The 22,315-nt window shown below is 38.0% G+C and overlaps 1 protein-coding gene across 1 annotated transcript in view; it reads right to left on the bottom strand.

The window, feature by feature from the left end:
• Positions 1 to 22,315, bottom strand: part of SYTL3 (synaptotagmin like 3) — a 30,630-nt gene extending 8,315 nt beyond the window's left edge. Inside the window, exons 1-9 of the mRNA XM_009281445.2 lie at positions 22,206 to 22,315; positions 20,513 to 20,728; positions 16,771 to 16,835; positions 14,079 to 14,130; positions 12,651 to 12,717; positions 11,600 to 11,672; positions 8,068 to 8,192; positions 4,180 to 4,323; positions 1,401 to 1,573 (exon numbers count right to left, since the gene is read on the bottom strand). Coding sequence (XP_009279720.1) covers positions 1,401 to 1,573; positions 4,180 to 4,323; positions 8,068 to 8,192; positions 11,600 to 11,672; positions 12,651 to 12,717; positions 14,079 to 14,130; positions 16,771 to 16,835; positions 20,513 to 20,728; positions 22,206 to 22,315 — 1,025 coding nt within the window. The remainder of the gene's footprint in view (positions 1 to 1,400; positions 1,574 to 4,179; positions 4,324 to 8,067; positions 8,193 to 11,599; positions 11,673 to 12,650; positions 12,718 to 14,078; positions 14,131 to 16,770; positions 16,836 to 20,512; positions 20,729 to 22,205) is intronic.

Below are 22,315 nucleotides of genomic sequence, written 5' to 3'. Positions count from 1 at the left end.
GGATGCCCCATCCCTGGAAACATTCAAGGTCAGGTTGGCCGGGGCTCTGAGCAACCTGATGTAGTTGAAGATGTCCCTGCCCACGGCAGGGGGGCTGGACTAGATGACCTTTAGAGGTCCCTTCCAACCCAAACTATTCTATGATTCTATGAAATATATAAATATATACCAACAGAGAACATAATGTTCACTACACAGCACTTCCCATGTTGCCTTTCAGGCTTCCTGCAACTGTTTGCCTGGCTTAATTACCAGGGGACTTAAAGAACCTTGACCCACTTCTGAAGTGCTCTCAAACTGCCCCGTTTCACGAGCTGCTGTTCCAGCAAGGCTCCTTTCATCACCAAGCTCATCTTTATGAACGTCCTCTGCAAGATGTGCAAAAGTCATATTCCTTCTGGGTGAAGGTGACTGCAACTCCACAGTTCCAGTGTGGTCACTCAAGGTGCTCGAACACGGTGTGACAGCAGGGGCAAGAACCGGTAGTTACATTTTCTATGAATGATTGCTGCATGGTCAGAGAGGATCATTTAGTAATAAACAGACAAATCATCAAGGCTTAACTATCCAACCAAAAATTTCTATGGCATATTTTATCTGCAGAAGTAGGTATTTCTTCCTCTTACAATAATACATAATTATTAAACAGCTTTAGAATTTAAAATGTGTTGCAGTATCTGAAATTTCTATTCTTATTACAGAAGATGGAAGCACAGTAGTAGTATAGCAATCACCCAGTGATCTACAGCGAGTCAGTAGATGAATTAGGAACATGACGAGAGGAAATGGCCTCAAGTTGCGGCAGGGGAGGTTTAGATTGGATGTAAGGAAAAATTTCTTTACTGAAAGAGTGGTGAAACATTGGAACAGGCTGCCCAGGGAAGTGGTGGAGTCCCCATCCCTGGAGGTATTTAAAAGACGTGTAGATGAGGCACTTAGGGACATGGTTTAGTGGGCATGGTGGTGTTGGGTTGATGGTTGGACTCGATGATCTTAGAGGTCTTTTCCAACCTCAATGATTCTATGATTCTATGACGTCCCATGTTTCATCCACTTATGTATTAATTTTGCGGGCACAACTTAAGAGTTAAAATCTGAACAGCTATTCTCAAGATCCAAAGGTGCTCATCAGCAACACAGATACCCAACTGCCTGTTCACAGGCAGAGAAAGAGACAATTACTAGCAGAAAATGGTCTGAATGGAATAAGCGCTGGTATGAAACCTATTTGTCTTGCAGTGTGTACATGTAAAAAGGACTGGTGTATATATGTTGGATGTTCTGAAAGTGCTAATATGGCATACCATCACACTTCAATCAATTTCAATCACAGCACACATAAGTATCTTAAAACCAGAATATTTTCCTTATTTTTTTCTCCTTCTCTACAAAATACTTACGGGTTACACTTTTTCTTCTTCTCTTCTCCATAAGCCAGGTTCTTGCATCCCTTGATGCAAATTTCTAAGATGCAAGCTTTGAAGATGTATCTTATGGCAAACTCTATTTCTCCCGTAACATTAGCCTTGCCAAAATTGCCAGACTCGGTGCTGTTAAGACTATACAAACTCCCCTAAGAAAAGACAAATGTTTGGGAAAAGTAGCTTCAGATCAAACAGGACAAAACATTTATTCTCCTCAAAGGTCAGTATCTTTACAGACATGACTGTAGAGCTACTGCAGATCACGAAGATTTAAGGTAACCTGTATAAAACATTCTGCTGCTTCCGTAACAGCCCTGAAAATTATGACTGTAATTGCAATTCTACTGCATTGAACTAGACTGCTTTTAATACATAGCTCATAGCAGGGTACACTGCCGAGATGTTAGGTTCTATCATATATTAAAGGAAACAAAAGTGGCCTTGCACATCCAGTAAATATTCTACAAGATCCCCCAATTCCATGTAAAAATGACATACTCCATACTACAGCAGACTGTTCAGGAAAGATTAAAATATGAAGACATCCAGTTGTCGTATGTGGGTGCATAAAGAAGGTGTTTCCTAGCTCACCTCAGTCACTTTGTTCTCCCTTCATCTACTTTCACCTATGGGGCAAAGGTTTGGATGCTGTCCATCCACATATATAAACAACATGTGTGTCTAGCATTTACAGAGGCCATGAAACTGCAATGAAGAAAGAGACTATAATCCTTTCTGTGGCCCAGCACAGACATGTAATTTTATGGTGCTATCTAGCCTTCACTGTAACAAATTATCAACTCAGTCAAAATAGTTTGGTCTCCATTCATTTAGAATGATATTCTTTAAGGTGAGCCCTAGAAACTTTTTACATAGCATATGTCACAAAGACACAATTGTTGTTGTGATTAATCTCACAGCAACATTGCCCTAGATTGCTAAGATATCTGTGCTAGATCACTCCTCCCTCTGAAAATAAACACCAACCCACGCAGGCCTGGTTAACCAAGGAGTTCTGCATTGCACAACCCAGCAGTTAAGAGTGCAGAGTAGTGTTTATAAGATCGCATCTCTCTTCCATGCAGATGCTCTTCTTCATTTGTGCAGCTTGCCAAATATTCATTTTAAAATTCACACCAAAAGCTTAATTAGATTAAAGAAGCTATCATCTACTCTATCTTATAAGCTCTAAGTAACATACAAACTCGACAAAAGAAGGGTCAGGTGCTTATTGAGGAAGTCATAGGAAGTGTTATGACTGTTTTGACCTGATGCTTGTTGCATGTAATCTTGCTCCCTCCATGAGACGTGTATCAGTGTAATCAATCTCCCTTGCAGCTTTGTTCAGCTCTGCTCTCTCACTCACTGACATATTTTTATTCATCTGACCAGAAAATGCTTAATTTCCACCAAAATCCTTCATGATGAAGGAATGCAAATAGATTTTTGTCTTAGCTCATATGTCCTAAAAAAGTTCTGCAAAAGTCCCTAATATTTATTCCACAGAACCTCTTATTTATTTAGAGAGGCTGGATAGGTGTTCTGATTAAAGATGTTTGGACTGAACATCACTATGTATGTCTACCACCTGATCAGGAGTCACATACATTCAATGTAGTAATCACTTATCCTTTTGGTTCAGTGAACAGGGATTTAGCAATGACTTCATGTATTGCACTCCTGCTGGCATGACTGGAATCAATGACATCTGGTATTTTGGAAGATATATTTTCATGGAGCGGTAATCAAAATCCAACAGTTACCCATAAAGGGAAGTTCAATGGAACTTGACCTTCCCCTTTGTAAGACAGTAGAAAATATTTCACTTTTAAGCCTGGGCTGTCTATAGCCCAGTTCAAATGGTTGTCATTAGAATCACAAATGTCATCCAAAATTGTTATCCATTTGTCAGTTTAACACCTCAGACTCCACAGTGCAGTAAACTATGAGAGATCACCAAGGTCCTTGTGTGTGTTTTTCCTCATCTGCAAAGTGAGCAGGCTGGTTTAATTTTGATTCCCTAGAAGTCATTTTAGTTCCCTTCTTTACAGTATCAGTCATGGATTCTTTGGATGCTTCACCCTGCTTAACCTCATCACTAATACATAGAAATTAGCCTCCACAGTTAATCATAGAGACTTTAAAGCACGTGCTGAATTAATTTATAACTGGCTTCCTTCTCTCTCATTTGCAGTATTCAAATGCCATCCATCAGATGATGATTCAATGCCATCCCCTAAACCTATGAACTGCTCCCCTGGCTTCCGTCGCTGTCAGCTTCTTCTTCGTTCACTGACATTCTGACATTTGAATTTCCACTGACATTTCCATTACCACAGTTCTTGCAGAATAACAAAACCCTTCAGCTGAATGAAGTTTTAAGAGAAAAAGATAGTTACTAGGTTAGAAAGAACCATGTTCATGATACCATCCCTAATATAAAATGGGAAGAACGCTAGTTGCATTTGCAAAATTCAGAGGAAGCTGATCTATCAATTATTCATTATTAATGGGTACATCCATCTATCAATTATCCACTATTAATTTGATTGGGCTTATGCTGCGAAAAGTTCACAGTGTTACTATGAGGACCACGCTAAAGGCAGTCAGCCTTTCATCAGATACAAACTCAAGTAAAATTCTTCCTTCATTTTGTAATATAATCCAAAATACACCAACATTTTGCACAAGATCTTATCTTTTATATCTGTCTCCATTAGGAACCTGTTCTGTTGTGCTTCACCCTTCAACTTACATGTTTTCTGCCATCACAGAAAACTGCATCGCTTGTGGGACTGGTTGTTATGTCTTCCTCCCCCTTGCAATTCCTTTTGGTCAGAATTTCACTGTCATTTTGGGCACCAGTGATGAGCAGTTGAAGACTGGGTGTACTTTTCATCTGTAAGAAATTCAGCAAGTAATTTTTTTTTAATTTAAGAAAAATGCCCCGATTCCTTCAGGAATGTTATCAGAAGAAAATTCAGTAAATGGCTACAATTCACTGTGATCAATGTCAAACAGGTGGCACACTTTCAAAGACAACGTAGTAATTTAAATCTTGATTTACAACTCTCATCCCAGCTAGTAGTACATTCATTATATTCATAATTTTCTAAAATCAACATACCATCACCTAATCTAAGGATCACTACCACAGCAATTACTAACAACAGTCTACTAATAACACACCAAAAGTAGCAATATACTAATAAAAGGCCTTATTAGCCTTCAACAAAACAGTAATTTTGCAAGAAAAAATAAATAAATCTTGCCTGCAGGAAATTAGAAAAATTAAAAACAGTATTTTGCAATATGCATGACGCCCATGTCTACCTATGCAAGAATGAATATAGGTTGAAAGAGAGTTGAAAATACAGACTCACTCACAAGTTCTTATTTAGCTTTGATTATAGAAAAAGTTTAAATTTCTGTGGTATTCTTGACTTTGCTTTGGCTAAGTCCATTCACCTTTCCAATATTCCCATGAAAACCCTGGTAATTTGTGGAAAATTAAGATATATAGTAGCAAAACTCCCTGAGATTTACCTTCAGCCACCTCTGTTACCAATTAGAACAGTTAATAGAATGAAGTGTCAAAAGACTAATACATATGGCTAGAAATATGCTGAAAATAGATTTTAGCTCATTCTGGCACACCACTACCCCTGGATAATACAATCCATGAAGAGTACGTTCACAGTTCAATGGGTAGGAAAAGAGTGAGGTAAGAAATTTTACAGGGTTAGGATCTAAGAAAAGAATTTCTTCACAAAAATTGTATAACAGGGGTTACCTGAAAGACTAGAAAGAATATAGTGTGACCAAATCAACAAAAGGATTGGGACTTCTTTGCATAGAAGAAAACAGATCATATATATTCAACAGACCTGGGAACCCCTCCTGCACCATCAGCAGAAAGCACTAAAGAATGAGGACAACGGAGGAGATAATGTATTACTTTTGAAAAAACAGGACGTGCAAAATCCAAACCAGTATGCTGTTATTGTAACACACAGAAATTGTTATGTGTAATAACTGCCCTACCTTAAGAACAGATGTAAGAATTCATTAAATTCCCTTGTGAGAAGGAAACAGGCAGAAAAGGCATTCAGAATATAGTCTCAAAAAAACCCCAAACAAAACCAAAATATCATATTTCTCAGCAGAGAAACTGTCTTCTGCTTTATAAAAACCTGAAACACCACCAATTTCACTTGCTAACCAAAACAACCTACTACACACTGAATTTTAGCTACTACTTGGATCAGAAAGACTTCTCTATCGTGTTAAACAGAATATAAGTGATTGACAAGGCAACATAACTACCAGTGCTAAACTTAGCATCAGGTCACATAAGCAAGACTCCCACATAGCCCAGCTCTAATGCCTGCAGCAGCATGCATCCGCTGCCACAGGAGGGGTAACCCACAGCTACCGACGCACCACAGCCTCCAAAGCTTGCACATGTCTGCTTGTTCCCCCAGTGAGGCAGGTATAATTGCAGTTCCTTTAATGAACTTAGACATTCTGATGGCGAGAAGTCCTAGAAAACACTATTCAATTAACTTCCTAAATCCAGATTTTACACTGGCTGGTAGTTCTTGCCATTGGATTGTTTTTTCACTATTACTGAAGTTAAATATAATCTCTTTCAACTTTAATCTGAAGGAATCAAGCTCCAAACATATCACAAATTTGGAAAACTTACTTAAGAAACAGATAGTGCTCTTGAGACTGAAGTGATGCTCCAGTCTTATACCCTGCACATTCAAAATGGCAGAGTTACAGCTGTTACTTCCCAGTCATTCCTAGGAGAAAAACGCACACTTTCTAGGGGAAAAAAATACTGTTTCAATTCATTCTCTGAAAATGAAAGTTCTTTCTGGGGTGGAAATAACAACAAGTAAGATTTCTACATCATATTTTGTTACAAATTTGAGTAATAAGGTGTTTTGCAAGTGTAATTTAAAACAGGTTCTGTCCCTAAGCTTAAGTCATAGTTCTAGTATGGATGTAAACAGCTATCCTTATTAAAGGAAAACAAAGATGGAAAAGAAAAAAATAAATGGAAGAATAATGCAATAGTACCATCGACAGAGATTAAAAATAATTTTTAAAACCACAGTAAAGATACAAAAAGCCATATTATAAGTGCAGGGACAGACAAGTGAAATTTCCTTCAATATTAAAAAAACCTAAATGGCAAAGACGACATTCACAAGAAAAAAAGATCAACAGTAATTCTAGCAAAACTAAAATTGTACCTTAAATATAGTCTAACTGGTTTGAATGAAACAGAAGCTCCCCGACTCAGAGAAATAGAGCTATGACACACAAACAACATTGAAATCTATCTTTCAAAATCTGTAATGCAAAGGGTGGACATAAGTTAAGTCCTAAATCTTTAAATGGGCAATTAAAAACCCACACAAATAATTTGGAATCTCCTACTAATACATTTCTCAAGCCAAAGAATCCATATGCATCTTTTACACATGACAGGCTGCGTGTGATCAGCATGCAATGAAGCATAGTTTGAGTTTATATTATCTCCAACTCTGATGGTTTTTGATGCATTAAAGAGCAGTGCTCTGCCAGTGGAATAAAGTAACACTGAAGTGTGGCTTGCCACAATGAAAGCAGCACTCGGGTAGTTAATAATTGTTGCCAATTTTGTTTATAATATAATTGCATACAAAAATACCAGAACTAATTTTGCAGAGTTCACAGACCTTGCTAGGCCAATTCAAACCACTAGTCCATGTGGTCTGACATCCTGTCTCTTCCATTTATCAACACCTAACACTTCAGAGGAAAGTGAAAAGTGTGCACCAAGGTAGCTGTGAGTAATAGTTGCCATGAGGTCTGGTCCTTTTCTCAGCATTTAATTCAGGCACTTAGCAGACCGCATTTACCTCATTCAGACGAACAAGGCGATTCAGTAAGTACCCACTATGTGGAAAATTGAATATGGACAAAGTTCAGTCACTTGAGAGCTGAAAGTGTACAAAACAAAATCTTCAGTGTAACTTTAAAGCAGATATATGACATCACCTTCAGCCCTGCACAATTTGTGGGAAAACAGATGACTGGATTTTTCTCAAACTTCTCAAGAAAACACTGAAAGCTAGAGATTGTAACCAAAGCAAAAGGAAAAGGGAAGTTGCCCAACAACTAACAACAGTCAACATTTTCTCCTTGCCGAATTAAAAAGTGCTCAGAAAGTGTCAGGATGGGTTTTGCACGGTCATAGCTTGGTCTTGTTCAGCAGTAAGAGGGGCAAGAGGAGGACAAGAGACAGAGCACCTCCCTGCAGCCCAACAATCACACAGAGCAGACATCAATCACCCTCAAGAGAGTCTGTGAGCACCTGAGAGCAAAATGACCCATCCTCTCCCTACCTGTGTGAGGGTCTTTGTAAAATCTCAGTCTAACATTTCAGCTCTGGGCTGAGATCAAGTGTGTAGACTCAGTCAAAAACCTTGTGAAGAATCAGAGTTCTGGCCACTGTCAGTGAACATCAGCTAAGCCCTGCTCGTATAATAAAAGTAAAATTCCACTGCCTAAGTCATTATTCTTACAAATATATTCCATTCCTGAAACAGCCCTTACAGTTAGAGACTGTGTATAGTAATACGGATACCCTGCTTGTAATGTTGATGGCAGTGTCAGACTGGCTCCTTCTTTGCTTCCTTCTTTCCATGTTCTGCCCATAATCTGTGGTTAGGAGACGTCTGTCAGCCATATCATTCTGGGACTTAGAGATTTCTGAAGTGAAAATAAAGAGAGAAGTCACTATGACAAACATTGCAAGCAATCCTGTAGATTTATAGGCTAATTCTGTAGCTTTCAAACTTTCATCCTGCAATTTTAGTATTGATCTCCTAAGAGTCAGAAACAGATGGGAAGGCAAGTGCTTGTCCCATTTTGTATAATTATATTTTGCCTACCTAAATCTTTCCTGCTGTTTCAACTGGAAATTATACTCCTTGCTTCCTATCATTATAGCTGCTGCAAGGAATTGTTGTATGCTATCAAGTACAGTTTCCTTGCAGAAGTAGCTACTACAGTCCCTATATATGTTTGATTTGTAAAGCAGTTCGGTTTGGTTCAGGATAAAAGCAAGATCATTGTAACAACATAAAGCGACATGACAATGGAAATTAGAAAGCAGAGCATATTGGAAAATATTTAGAAATTTAACCAAAATATGGATGAAAGGAGAGATATTACATCCTTTGGTCCCAAACCACATATAATTTTAAGAACATGAGTAGACCTCATTGACTTCAGTAACATTACTCATATGGATAAGCTTGTGTCCATACTTCAGTTTCTTACTGAATTAGCACTTCAGTAACATCTAGTTTATTGTAAAATAAATCTATAGGACAATTGAACATTTAGTGCACCACTTTTTGCTTCTTATTCCTCAGGGTACAGTCAGAACTTCACTTAAAGGGAAGGGCAGCACTCATCCATGATTTCTGAAGTTGAAAACTAGCAGGTTTAGCAGCAGACTTTGTTGTAAATCCCAGATAGTCTCTCATGAAGAATTAATAACTTATAAGTGGTACATGAAACAGCTATCATATGTTTAATTCATACAGAAGAAATAAATACTTCTCTCACAACGTGAGCCTCTATGGAGGAACCTCAGACAGCAGACAATATGTCATTATGGTATTCAAAAACAATGGCATTCTTAAGCGTGATTTTTAAAGCCATTTTGCATTAGTTTTGTTCTTAGCAGCAATCAGTCCTCAGATGTTTACTGTACTCTGTGTACACCATTAAGGCATCACGTGACATATTCATAGGCAGGCTCAGTTAAGTCATCTTTGACTGTAAATGAAACCAGGTTTTTAAAATACACAGTGAAATCAGAGATCATAAGAGACTGGAGTGAGAGATCTAATGGAGTAGCTTGACCAGCAGTAGAAGCAGAAACACAAGCTTGCCTAACTCTCTCTTAAAATGAATAGGTTACAGAACAGGTTACTGTGAGAAAAAAATGATTGTTCAGTTTTCATATCTATTCCTCCTTTGGCTTCTCTATCCAAATGGTCAGTACAACGGACACTAACTCTAGTGCCAAGGGTGATTTTGCACTGAAAATAAAACTACAACCAGCAACTCATCTTATATTCACCAAATGGCAACCATTGGATTATATCATCTCCTGTTGCTGCCAAACCACGCTGGAACAGGAGGTAACAGCATAAAGAGCAGACTGTACGACGGCGGCATTGTGCTGCACACGCTAATCCTTTTTTCCCCGCTGCTCTCAGACATGCACACACACTGGCTCCAGTGATAGAATCAGAGGCATAACAAGGTTCTCCAGGTTTATTTACTGCAATACACAAGAGCTGGGTGTATTAAATACCTCTGCAAACCAGGACATTTTTATCTAGATAAGATATAGAGTACTAACTTTAGACACTCGTGACCGAAAGCATCTATCAGCACAGTACCAGGTTTCATTAAGAGGCCATATTGACTGCAAGAGCTGTTTTCTTAGGTCAAGAAGCCCAAGCCTCTCTCTCTCTGTAAGACTTCCTATGCTTTTTAATTACTGACTTCAGTGATTGCAACAGCCTGTTATTTCCTCACTAATTAAAATGTTCTGTCCTAACTGAGGATGATGATAGTAACTGAGTGGGGTTTCACATACAGCTGAACTGAGCTAACAACTTGCTGCCATCCTCTCTGCAACCACTGCTCTTCCCTCCTCAAACCCTGGCCCCTGGCCGCACGGCCCAGCACCCTCTGTTGTGCAGGCTCCAACATATATACCCTACCTTGAGCCTATTTAACTCACTAAACCAGCAGAAAAGTACCTATGTGTTTTGTCAGGGTTAATGTTCTGCCCTTTTAATTAGCTAAATCAGTTTCCAGAGGGGTCCAGAAACACTGGTGCTAATTCAAGTTAAGTGATGGCAGCATAAGGCCAGAAACAGAGAGAGAAGAAAGACGTGGGAGGAGTGGGACCTTCCTTTTGGTAGCAGTGAATTATTAAATTAGCTTGCTGCAGTCCTGACAGTCTTTACCAGTAACTGTGGGATATGACCAGGCTTCAAACTATCAGAAAGCAGAAAAAATTACTTTGCATCCAATTCTGTGCTGCCTCAGCTATCTGCTTCCAGTAACAAAGTATCCTACGCCACCCTACAGTACACTTCTGTTCAGAGGAGACAGCCATTGTGTCTCTGCATAGCTTTAACATGTGTTCACACAGACACAACATTAAATTTGTGTAGTTAAAGGAGAACAGGCCTTTAGGATGGGTGGAAGAAGTTAGAGGAAAGACCAAACAAGAGCTAAGACAGGAGTTAGGGGGAAAGGCAGAAAGGCACGAAAGCCAAATTTATTCAGGTCTAATCTCACATTTGCAGTTGTCTAAGATGAAGCTAGTTAGAAAACACTAAGGTTCGTTCAAATACATGCAAATCTGCAAGCCCCTGTAATCTTCATAAGGCTCAGAAGTTGTTTTCCTCTGGTCACTGACGCCTTTAATTTGTTCTTCACAAAGGCTGGCTGTCCTCAGTGTAGTTAGCCTTAGAGGCACATACACAGTCTGCACCCTAAAGAACAGCAGGCAGCATAAGTGAATGGAAGGAACCAAAAGTATCAGAATGAAAGAAGAGTTGTTAGGACTGGCTGGCTCTTAGAAGTATGCACTGAAAAAAACCACACAACTAGACAGACTGAGAAAGAGGAAGGAAGTCCTCTTGAAGACTGTCAGTGAATGAAAATATTAACCTCTGCTTCCATTACATCATAGATTCTTTGATGGGGTCAGTTTGGGTTCAGTCAACTAGATAACACGAAGATCACTACAGTAGAAAGTGGTTATTACGCTGTGCTAACGTGAGTTAAATATACTGCATCTGAACACCCAGTAAACTTAAAAATAACATTATACAGTCTTTTCACATCTTTACAAGAAAGGCATTCTGGGTTGGTATCATCTGTTAAACAACTAGCAGAATACTGAAGGAGAATTAGACTTACTGTATTATTTTTCAGGTTGGCTCAATCTTGGCATTAGTCATTTCAGCCATTACTCAATACCCTTTGTTTATAACTATTTTTTGGCCAATACTTTGGCAAAAATACTGAAACATTTGACTACATTACTCTAGAATGACAAAGCAGTGAAAGCTACTTACTTTTTATATGTGTTGTGAGAGACAAAAACAAGTTCTCCACAGATTTATTAAAACTTTTAGACTGTGTGAGTTCCTGCAAATGGGAGATGCCAAGAGTAAGAAAACACAAAATATTTGCTGTTTTAACGTTTCCATGATCACATATCTACAGACCACGTAACAATCAGATGGTAAGGCTGCAGCCCTTTGCTCACTTCTGTAGACAAATACATCTGAGGACATACACTGACATGGTTGAAAACTGTCACACTAACGTATGAAGATGGAAAATAATCTTTTCAGTTCCATACTCTTTGATATATAAGTGGAACTCCTTGTAGGAAGATCACATAGCAATTTCATATATACAACTAATTACATCACTGATTTGTTGTAATGTACTTGATACTTCAAGTAGGAAAGTCCTATCTATTACACATGCTCCTGTGCCTCTGAATCAAAGAGTTTTCATCAAACTCCAGGTAAGCACATATTAGAATGTTTACAGAATTGCAATGGGCTTCAAAACCAGGGCCTCAGGACCCAGTTCAAAATGAACTGAAATAGTAATTTAGTGCAATTTCAATGAGTTCTGAGCCATGTCCTACTATTCTGTCTACTAGAAACTGTATTGCAAAGACAACCATAAAATTCACTGTTTTTCACTCAGTAATGAAAGTAACATATGGAATGATCGCTTTAGAAATGACTATTGAATATCATAGGATCGTGGGATCCTTCAGGCTGGAGGGGAGCTCAGGAGATCTCAGTCTTCCTGTAGTAAGGCACCAAAAACCGGGTGCCGTATTCTAGTGCCAAGTAGAGAGGGTTAATGACTTCCCTCAAAAACTGAAAACTAATTGAAAACATCCCTCATGATAGACTCTGACCTTTCTCTCCTACTACCAATGCAGCATAAAAAAAAATGACGAAGGAACATAAGGCAGCATTTATACTGCAATATGATGCTACAGCAGTTGCTATTTACTGCACTTCTGTGGCTGGCCTCTTCATATGAATGACACCCTAAGAGATGTATGTATATGTATATTTTGCAGATATGTACATTTACCATCACGTTGCTTCCTGCTGTGGATTCTGTGAAAGGAGGTGGAGTTGGAGGTACGACAGAAATTTTACTAGAAATTTAAGAGACAATAAACAGTGCAACAATTAATATATTATGCTAATAGATGGATAAATAAACCACATTCATGCACAGTATCTTTATTATCTGTCTTTCCTGCAATCTAAAGATCTGGGCTGAGATCCTGTGTCTTTAAGAGTTGCAGCACAGGCTTATTGCCTGTTTGTAAGAGTTAGGACTACCTTTGTATCAATCTTGGGCTGCTCTAGGCAGAATTATTAATTTAAGACAATCAGGAAGACCTAATTTAGGACAGGCTTCCTAGGCTTCTATACAGTTGGTAGTATTACAGTCTGTGTCCTGAATGTTAAAACATAATTCCTGTGTAATGCACCCCATCTCTGTTTCAGAGATGTTTGCAGAAAACAGTCATCTTTATTTACAATACTAAAAGGATCCTTCCTTGCCTGGGCCCAGAGCTGTTAAGAGTCCCTTTACAGCATTCGAGTCATTTCATCTGTTGTAAATAGCCCAGGTCTGTGAAAAAAAATCTGGTATCTGACTGCATCTGTTATCATGGCACAATCACAGACCCTAAAGGCAGCCGGTGAACTTCCTTCTTGATTCTCTTTTACCACATCTAGGTAAAAGCAAGTCCTTATGCAGCCCTGGTTAGGATCATATCTAGCTGACTATAAGTTTCTGTCTTCTGCAGCTATGCCTTGACAGATAATTATCATAAAATTGAGGCCATCTCTTTGTATCTTATTTTACTTTTTTTTTTTTTTAAGGAAGAAGGTTTCTTTTATACAATGTAGTTTAAGTAGACTGTTATTTCATTATATATCACTGGTAATAACAAGTATGGTCATGCTTAGGCCTCAAGTCAAAGTATTTATTCAGTGTAAACTGGATTTTTCACTTGTTTTAAGTTTTGGTAAGTGGACGCGCCTTACTGAATACAAAGCTTCTTGTCTACTCTTAAGTCTAAAGCTATCAAATCAGCACTACCTCCCATTGAGCAAATAATGATGCTATTGCTATTATACCTAGTAAATAATTTTCATCTCTGATCATTCAAAAGTAGTGTGTAAATTTGGAAGATAATGGTGTAAACAGGTATGCAAAAAATATAAGCAGATATAACAAAAATACTGCACGTCCCTTCATTTCAAGTAAATAAACTATTACTCTAAACATAGTACTCTCTTTTGTACTTGAGACCCTTTCTATGGGTTGCTGACAGATAAAAATGGTAATCTTTCTATGCTTTTATCATTTATACTCCAAAAGTATTAAAATTTATTTTTCATAATTAAAAAATACAAACTGCTGGCTGGTTTATAACATACAATATATCGCCTATACAAATTTTCAGTGTCCTAGGACCATTAGTCCTTTTATGAGTCTTACCTCAGTTTCTGATAAGATTTCAAGAGCTTTGCACCAACTGTTTCATGTCTGCCTGTGTAGGAGAAAAAAAAACACCCAAAGGTCGTTTAGCAACAACAGCAGTTACTAACACCTGTATAATACTTTTTAAAATCAATGCCTTTTTAGGAACTGGCCTGCATTACAGAAGCTTATGAACATGCAAGTCAGGAGTGAAATCAACGCCCACCTGATGTATCAGCATACATGCCAAGCAACACGCAAGTTCCTCCTGTATCAGAAACTCTTATCATGATTTCACCTTCACCTCTCGCAGGTGACACGTTCAGACCAGCTCTTCACAAATGCTGAGGACAATCATGTAGGGATGCTAACAGGCCTATTCCTACAGGTTGCTAAGTGCTCTCAGCCTCCTGAGGTCCAGGAGGTGGGCCCACTGCACTAAAGCACACTGCAACCATAAAACTCAAACGCTATGGAAAGCTTGAAAATGTGTACAAGAGTAGGCACAAGGCCATCTCTGGCATCTTATGAAAAATTCTTTTCACTTTTCCTACTAGAGAGCTGAACAATCACGAAAATGCATGACTAGCTCACAAACATGAGCAAAACCCTTTGCTAAGGCCACCCCTGTGGGGAAATAGCAACCATGTCACGTTCCTCAGGTGAGCAGCCACATGACGTAAAGAACACCAAGGAGCAAGTGCTCGAACAATGAAGACTCATAAAAATGTAGTTTGCTCCTGAGTGACTGCCAACAGAAAGAAGGGCTAAATGCATGTAACAAATGGCCAACTGAAAATATCTGGAGTGGCTTTAGTCACTAATCATTCCTAATACAGAAAGTAGCATGTGATCTATACTTTGCTGAAGATGTCATTAATTATAACATATTACTTAGATATAAGTAGCAGACCTTGGTGGTGGTAGAAACAATAATCAACTTATTGATGTTACAAATTTAAATCAGAACTCCAGACTTAATGCTCTGTTATTAATAAGTAATATCTGGTATCTTGATTTATTGCAGCATTAAATGATTTCTTAGATTTTTAATTTATTAGTCAGTAAGGCAATCTACCACTTTTATGAAAATATGATTTTTATTCTTTAGGTAGAAACCACACAAAATTAATAAAAAGCATACTGATGTAACTTTTTTTTTTACTCTGCAACATGAGAAAACTTCACTGTAACATGTATTTTTTCAGTTAAACTTATTTTACAATGAATACTTCACTTGTGTTATATTTTTAAACCAGAGGAGGGCACTGTCTCTCCAGGCTTGAAGGATAGGTAACTACTACGGCTGCTGTTTCAAGAGTTTGCCATTTTTTAACCCCTTTAATTATGTCAGTTGGTCTAATCAAAGGAATTAAACAAAACATATTTCTCCCTGCAGCTTATCTTCTATATATACTTAGATCTTTGTGACTTCAACACTATTACTATTAGACTAACTAAGCAAAATGCTTCAAGCACCCACAAAGCTTTGATAATGCAAGGCGAGAACTCATTTATTTTACTGGAAAGAGGGACAGTCAGTATCTTGCAATATCAGATTCAGTGTCTGAGAACAACATAGCATTTTCCAGTAACTGAGAGAGATTGTTAAAATTTCTGGCTTTAGACTTGCTGAAAAGAATATGAAGGAAAATTACTAACAACGGTTATGGGATACAACTGTGCTTTAAAAGATCAGTCAACTAATACTTTAATCAGAAATTGTGTTAGCTAGAATGGAATTCAGTGAAATCTTTCAAATTTTAAATGAATTGTTTTAGCAGGAACTGTAGTTCAGTTTCTTAACATGCTACCTGCTGTCTTCCGTGAATACGTACTACCCAAAATTTGCCCAATTACGTTCTTCCATTTATAAACTTCTTCCTATTCAAGTTTCCCCAAGAGATATTTAAGCTCCAGTGCTTTCCTTTTTACCAGCTATTCTTAAATCTAGATACCATGCAGATACTGGAAACAAAACTAACATTTAGCTACAGTCAGGCACAAAGTGAAATAGTTGCCTATCTGAAGCGGTGCTTCAAGGGAAAGAGGAAGGAAATCCTCTCCACCTTATTAGTCATTGTAGGTGAAAACGAAGACTAACAGCCCCTTCACTGGTGAAACACATTCCCCATAGGGCAATCCATCCACATCCTCTGCAATTTCTTTTAGGGCTTTGTATTTTTAATTGCAATGAAAAGACTGAAGACAAGGCAATGGCGCAGCTAGCTGAAAGTGAAGAAACAGTAAGCATTTAGCTCTCTGTTGATTTATAGCTATACATGTTTTTCTTTATTCCATTCTGTCATTTCTTTAAGCTTTAGAACTTTCTCAGTGAAAACAATTGAAGTTTTAACTTTGACAGACAATGGATGCAAGATCATTTCCTTCCTGCACATATATTTTAACATATTTATTTCATGTAATTGTATTTCTTGGAAGCCTTACACGCTCATTAATTCAAATGGATATGGCCAGCAATTTTCTTATTCTTATTACTCATACAATATAAATTATACTTTTAAATGCATTCTGCTAGTTTGTATTCATGTTTTATTTAGTGCATAGACAGACGCACTGCATGATAATTTCTGACTAATCTCTAACCAAGTGGAAGAAACATTAAATACAGTGGCAGACCACATTCTGTGTTTCACTTAGATGAGGACTACACATTACACAGCAGTTTATGGTCTGTTCCAGCAATTACCTTCACCTGGATATTTCTTTGCTCGTTCCTCAAAGAACCATTCACCAGTCTTTACTTTCACATCTCTGAAAAACAAGCAAAAGACATTTGAATCAACATTTTCCAAAGTGCAATTATTCAAATGTTTGATAACCATTTAACAGTCCAACAATCCTTCTTAATCCTACCATAAAACCAGGATTTCCTGACTGCTCACTCCATTGACTGATTTTGCTGTGGGTCCGCAAACAAAGGATTCCTCCCCTCCATTTTTTTTCTGTCCTTTTTGCTATGCAGGACTGCCCATGGAAAGCAATACATACTGCTCTAGGCATTGCTCAAAGCCAGGAGTCCTGGGTCCACTCCAGTCTATACAACCAACAAGCTGCATAACAGCCCCAGGCACTTGTGCTGACACCTTTGCTTACAGCTGCAGCCTAGTCTGAGGAGCAGGGAAAGTCAGTGATAGAGGATATGCTCCCAAGCAGAGCTTGGGATGGCTACCAGGGAGCACTGAGCTCCACAACCCTGACGGTGCGATGGCTTCATGGTCTATCTCTCTCCATTTTGTGGAAGCTAACATCAATGATGTCCATGTCATACACAGGCACCAGGATCACAGGATGAGAAAAGTAGTGATTAACAAGTATAAAATTATATCAGACTAAATATCTCTGTCAAGAGCAGATTTTCAGCAGATTTGACTCTTGCATTTTGTTGTCTCCAACTGAATTAGATGAAGCCTGCACTCTGAACTCATCCATTTTTAAAGAGGCGAAAAATTCTTTAACTGAAGAGAGGATTCTCTGGAGTCTTCAGGTTCCAAATTCTCATCTAGTTGTCCTACTGATTTTTAGGGCATATATAATATCTCTCTTCCTTGTGGATTTTCTGATGCTTATTACAGGATGAAGTCCCACTGCAAAAGTTTCCTCAGTGCAGGCACTGCTAAACTTTCTTCTCTACCCAGTAGTTCATTTTCCTCTACAAAATTAGTCTCTTTATTATCATTCCGTCTGCCAAACTTCCTTGAAATTGGCGACAACATACAGACAGTAAATTCATGTAGGGCTTGCCTCCTTAAGAAAACAAAATCTCTAAACACGAGAGCTATACTGATATCCACCAAAGGCCAGGCAACAAAACCCCTGGGTCTGCCATTTCACACCTCACCTTACTCTATGTTAAAATAGACAAACTATAGATAGGATGCTGTTAGTTCTTTCTGTGGCTTAATTTTAAGGCATTTTAGGCATTTAAAATATACCTTTGTAAGTAGCAATGCAGAATATTCAAAAAATTCACTACCTGTGTAGGTTGTACTATTTATTTACATGCCTAACCATAGATCCTTGTGTGTAACTGAACACAGATGACTTTGAAAATTAGGTTAAAATAACTTTGAGACAGGATACTTATTTACTTTGGATGGAGATCTATTAATGTCTGAAATCTCTGGTTGCACTAGATCTTCAAGGGCTCTGCATAGGTAGTGCCTCGATTCTCATCTCCAGCCTTCCTTTAATGTTCCTCCCACTACCCATGGTTATCTTCCCAGAGTTTAATCTCCAGTTCTGCACAGGCTCACATGATGATTAGACCACTCACAGGATGAAAACAGATCTGGAAATACTCTTTTTTTTTTTTTTTTTGACTAAAGAGTGTAAGCTATGACCAAAAGTGTGACAACGAAGCTGATAAAGAACTATCCTTGTCAGGTAAAACAGACTAACCTCCTTCAAAGCAAATGTCTTTCTAGACTCCTACAAGACATGATTCCTTTAAAAGACACACTATACCAACTCCGTTTACATAAGAGATGCCTCTTCCAGGTGAAAGATACAAACTTTGTCAGTCCACAAGGCTTTTTAAATTTCTTATTTTGTAAACAATGAACATTCACCTATCCCTGCATGCTCTTCCACTGAGGTCTTTAAGCATCTTCATTACAAACAGAACCCTAGTGTCTAGGAGAGAATCTCAGTAGCGCTGCTGCTGATAATGTTTTTTTCAGGAAAATGTACTCTAGCGGTAACCAAGACTCAAAATTACAGTTGCTCAGGACTTGAAAATCAGCTCTTACATTTCTTAGTCACCCTATTTTTCCCTCACCAGGGTACACAAAAGGCACTGAGTAGCATTTACCACACTGCTGCACTCCCTACCCTTCTTGAGATTTGCAGCCTTGATGTAAAGCTCACTGAAGGCAATGGAAGAAGTCTGATCGATTTTAATGGACTTTGCATTGTGACTAAACAAGATAAAATGTGCTGTTTCTCTGCTATAAAGAGAATTTCAATAACAGCTGAAGAATTCCTCTATATTAGCAAGACAAAAAAAGTAATTTCCTCAAGAAAAAGTAAAAATGTCTTTTATTTCATTTAAATAATGCTTTCCTGGTTTTACCATTAAATATCTGGACAAGCTTATGAAATAATTAAGGGTGTGCAGCACTATACAAGGCAGCTTAACAACTAGCTACTCTCTATAGGGGATTTCTACTGCGGCCACCAAATAACTAGAAACCAATTTAAAAGAAAAGAAAGTGGAGGGAGGTATCTAGAGGAGGATATGGAAAGTTTTTAACTTTTTAACCTTTCCTTTTAGTACTTATAGCAAGAAGCAGAGACAGTGAAATATATGCATCAAAATTTAGTAACTGCTTTGTATCAAATATAGATGGAGCTAATCTGCCTATTTTATGTATAAATTGCAAAATAAACTGAGGATTCAGAGAACGTATTTTTAGTGATAGTTTATAGTCTTTTCCAAACTACAGAAAATTACTTCAAGCTAGTAGTAGAAATTCATTTAGCTTAAGACCAATACCTTGCCTTACATTTCTCAGGCATTATTTAAATCTCAGTTTGGCATCTTAAGAGGGAGTAAAGTGCTGCATTAATCTTGTGTTGGCATAAAGTAAAATTTCATCCAAATCCTCACCCTTTGTACAGGGATATATGTCATCCAGCACAGCTGTTGATTCATTTTCAAACTTATCTTTCTTTGTCTACATACTATTATTTTTTCATCAAAGGTGGAAATATAGCTAAACCATTTGGTTTAGAAAGATTCTGATGAATAGGAGGGACTACGATGGAGTATTTTGATATAAAAATTGTACCAATCAGTACAAGAAAGATTGTTTCCTGTTTCCTAGAGAACAAAAGCAAGGTGACACAGTAAAAGAAAAAACAACTAATTTAAAGTAAATAAATTTGTATTTCTGACCACATTTAAACAGTTCCTGATAATGTTATTAATGCTTTTTGCTTTTTAAATTTATATAAAATATGACTTCACATTATTCATCAGTCCAGGTTCCCCATTCCTGTAGTATGAGGCCAAAAAAAAATGATTAGGAAATTGTCAAGAAATTGGCTATACTACACCAAAACACAGCACCTTCAGCAACTTGTTAGGATGCACTGGTTCAGTATTGAGTCAGGGGCAGGACTTCTATCTACAGTTCAGAAACTAACGACTGTTCCTATGCTTTGCTGTCACCATCTTTGCCACACTACCTCTGGCCAACCTTGAGGATCCATTTTGCTAAATACAGGAAGGGAAATCCTGACTACATGAAGTGTAACGCAAAATTCCCATCGATTTCATTGCTACCAGGACTTCATCCAACATTTTCATTCCGCCAGAAGCTTTGTTTCATTAATTGTTTAAAGCAACAGATACACACAAAACCAGTGTGCATCCACTGGATAACCAGTGTAACCCGGCACCTATCCAAACCAGTAACATTTCTTACCCATGAGCGTAACAGACGGTGCATTTCCAAAGGCAGGGATTCAGGCAGACACGGCATTCAGAGCACACTCGATGACTGCACCCGTTGCATACTGCACCTCTGTTCATCAATAACCCAAGCGATTTCTGACAGCGAGCGCAAGATCTCTCCTGGTATTCATGGCTTATGCTTCTTGCCCCTTTCCACCGAAGCTGCTGCAGCTGCAGTTTCAGTTTCCTAATCCCCCAGGTAAAAATAGAAAAAAAATTATAAAAAATTAAATAGACCAAAACCCCCACAGTAAGTCTCCAGCTAACACCCTGGTTGTGCAATATCATTACTAGTGGGAGATATGCCCTCAAGTTTGACCTCAATTGAGCACTGTCTGAAGGCGTCTACACACAGCATTTTTGCACTGTGACTGTATATGGAACCACAACTGTGCATACAAACAGAGTAATAGTCTAGTATAAATGGGGTTCTGTTCGTGTCAGTTATGCATGCTCAGGGCAGGGCACCGAAATTGTGTATGCAAGTGATTATGTATTCACATACAAAAACTGGTGCTCCCTTTCATTTGATGATAGTTTTTATCATATTTATCCAAGAATCAAATCTTCTATCAAGTAAAAATAATCATAACAAATGCATCATCTGAAAGTTAAATAAAAAACACATCAGACCAAAATATTGAAACCTCTCCCTTTCATTAACTTTGCTTCCATTACATGTACCAATAATCAAGACCTACGTTTTTGTTAGCTACATCATCAACAGTTGTCAGGGATTTTCTAACCAATTCAGACTTTCTTTATAACCCTTTACTTTTTTTTCACAATCATTTAATATGTCCAGTAATACTTACATAAATGTTTGCTGTAAACAAACTTCAAGTTTCTGCATTTAAGAGACTACAAATTTCTAACAGCAACAAAAATACCCTATTTTACATGGGGATGCAATGTGACAAAGCAGGGAACAAGCTGCAAGGAAATCTTTGCCCTAGCCCTGATATAAAGCAAATAAAATGCTGGAGGATTATCCCTTATCCTTCACGACAGAGATACTTGCATAGTGTGAAATAATTAAATAGAATCCTTTTCCTGACAGTGACACCTATTGACACTAGTAACAACCTCCGAGACAGTGTGGTACGCTTGCTTGTGTTGTACGTGAGAAGGGACAGTAATGGATTCAGCACAATGAGCACGTATCCAATGATTCTTAACTCCAGCCTTGACACAACAAAGTTAAATAAGCCAGCCAAAGATCTGAACGTGTTCTGTGTTACCAGGACTATATAGGCATACATAGGAACATGATGAGAATGCTATAAAGCCTTCATAGAAAAAAATACAGGCAGCAACTGAACTTTCTATGAAGGCTAGAAGTAAAATTCATCAAGTAGATTATTCACTGAACAGTATTTGCTCATCTTTACTGTAGAGTAGTCAATAGTATGGTAAATTCAAGAGGCTCTGTATAACCCTTAGTTTTCCCAAAGAATAAAAAGGCATTAGCTAACAACAAGTAATACAATGGAATACATTTGGAAGGACAGCAAAGTGGAAGAAGAGTACTTCTGAGAAAAAATAACAGAAATACAGGACTAGGGAAGGACAGCAAAGTGGAAGAAGAGTACTTCTCTTGTACTCTTGACTCTTCACTATCTGAAAAAATAACAGAAATACAGGAATAGGGGAACGGCAGATACCTTATTCTTTCCTCTTCTGTTTTTCTCACCATCTGGTCACGGTACAGGACTTCCAGAACAGCCTCTCGTTCCAATTCCTTAAGGAAGTTTAGATTAAATTCACAGGCCAT

The sequence above is a fragment of the Aptenodytes forsteri genome, unplaced genomic scaffold, assembly GCF_000699145.1.
Source record: "Aptenodytes forsteri isolate BGI_AS27 unplaced genomic scaffold, ASM69914v1 Scaffold82, whole genome shotgun sequence".
In the NCBI taxonomy this organism is placed as follows: domain Eukaryota; kingdom Metazoa; phylum Chordata; class Aves; order Sphenisciformes; family Spheniscidae; genus Aptenodytes; species Aptenodytes forsteri.
Note: the sequence above shows the minus strand (reverse complement) of the source record. Positions and strands in the feature narration are given on the sequence as shown.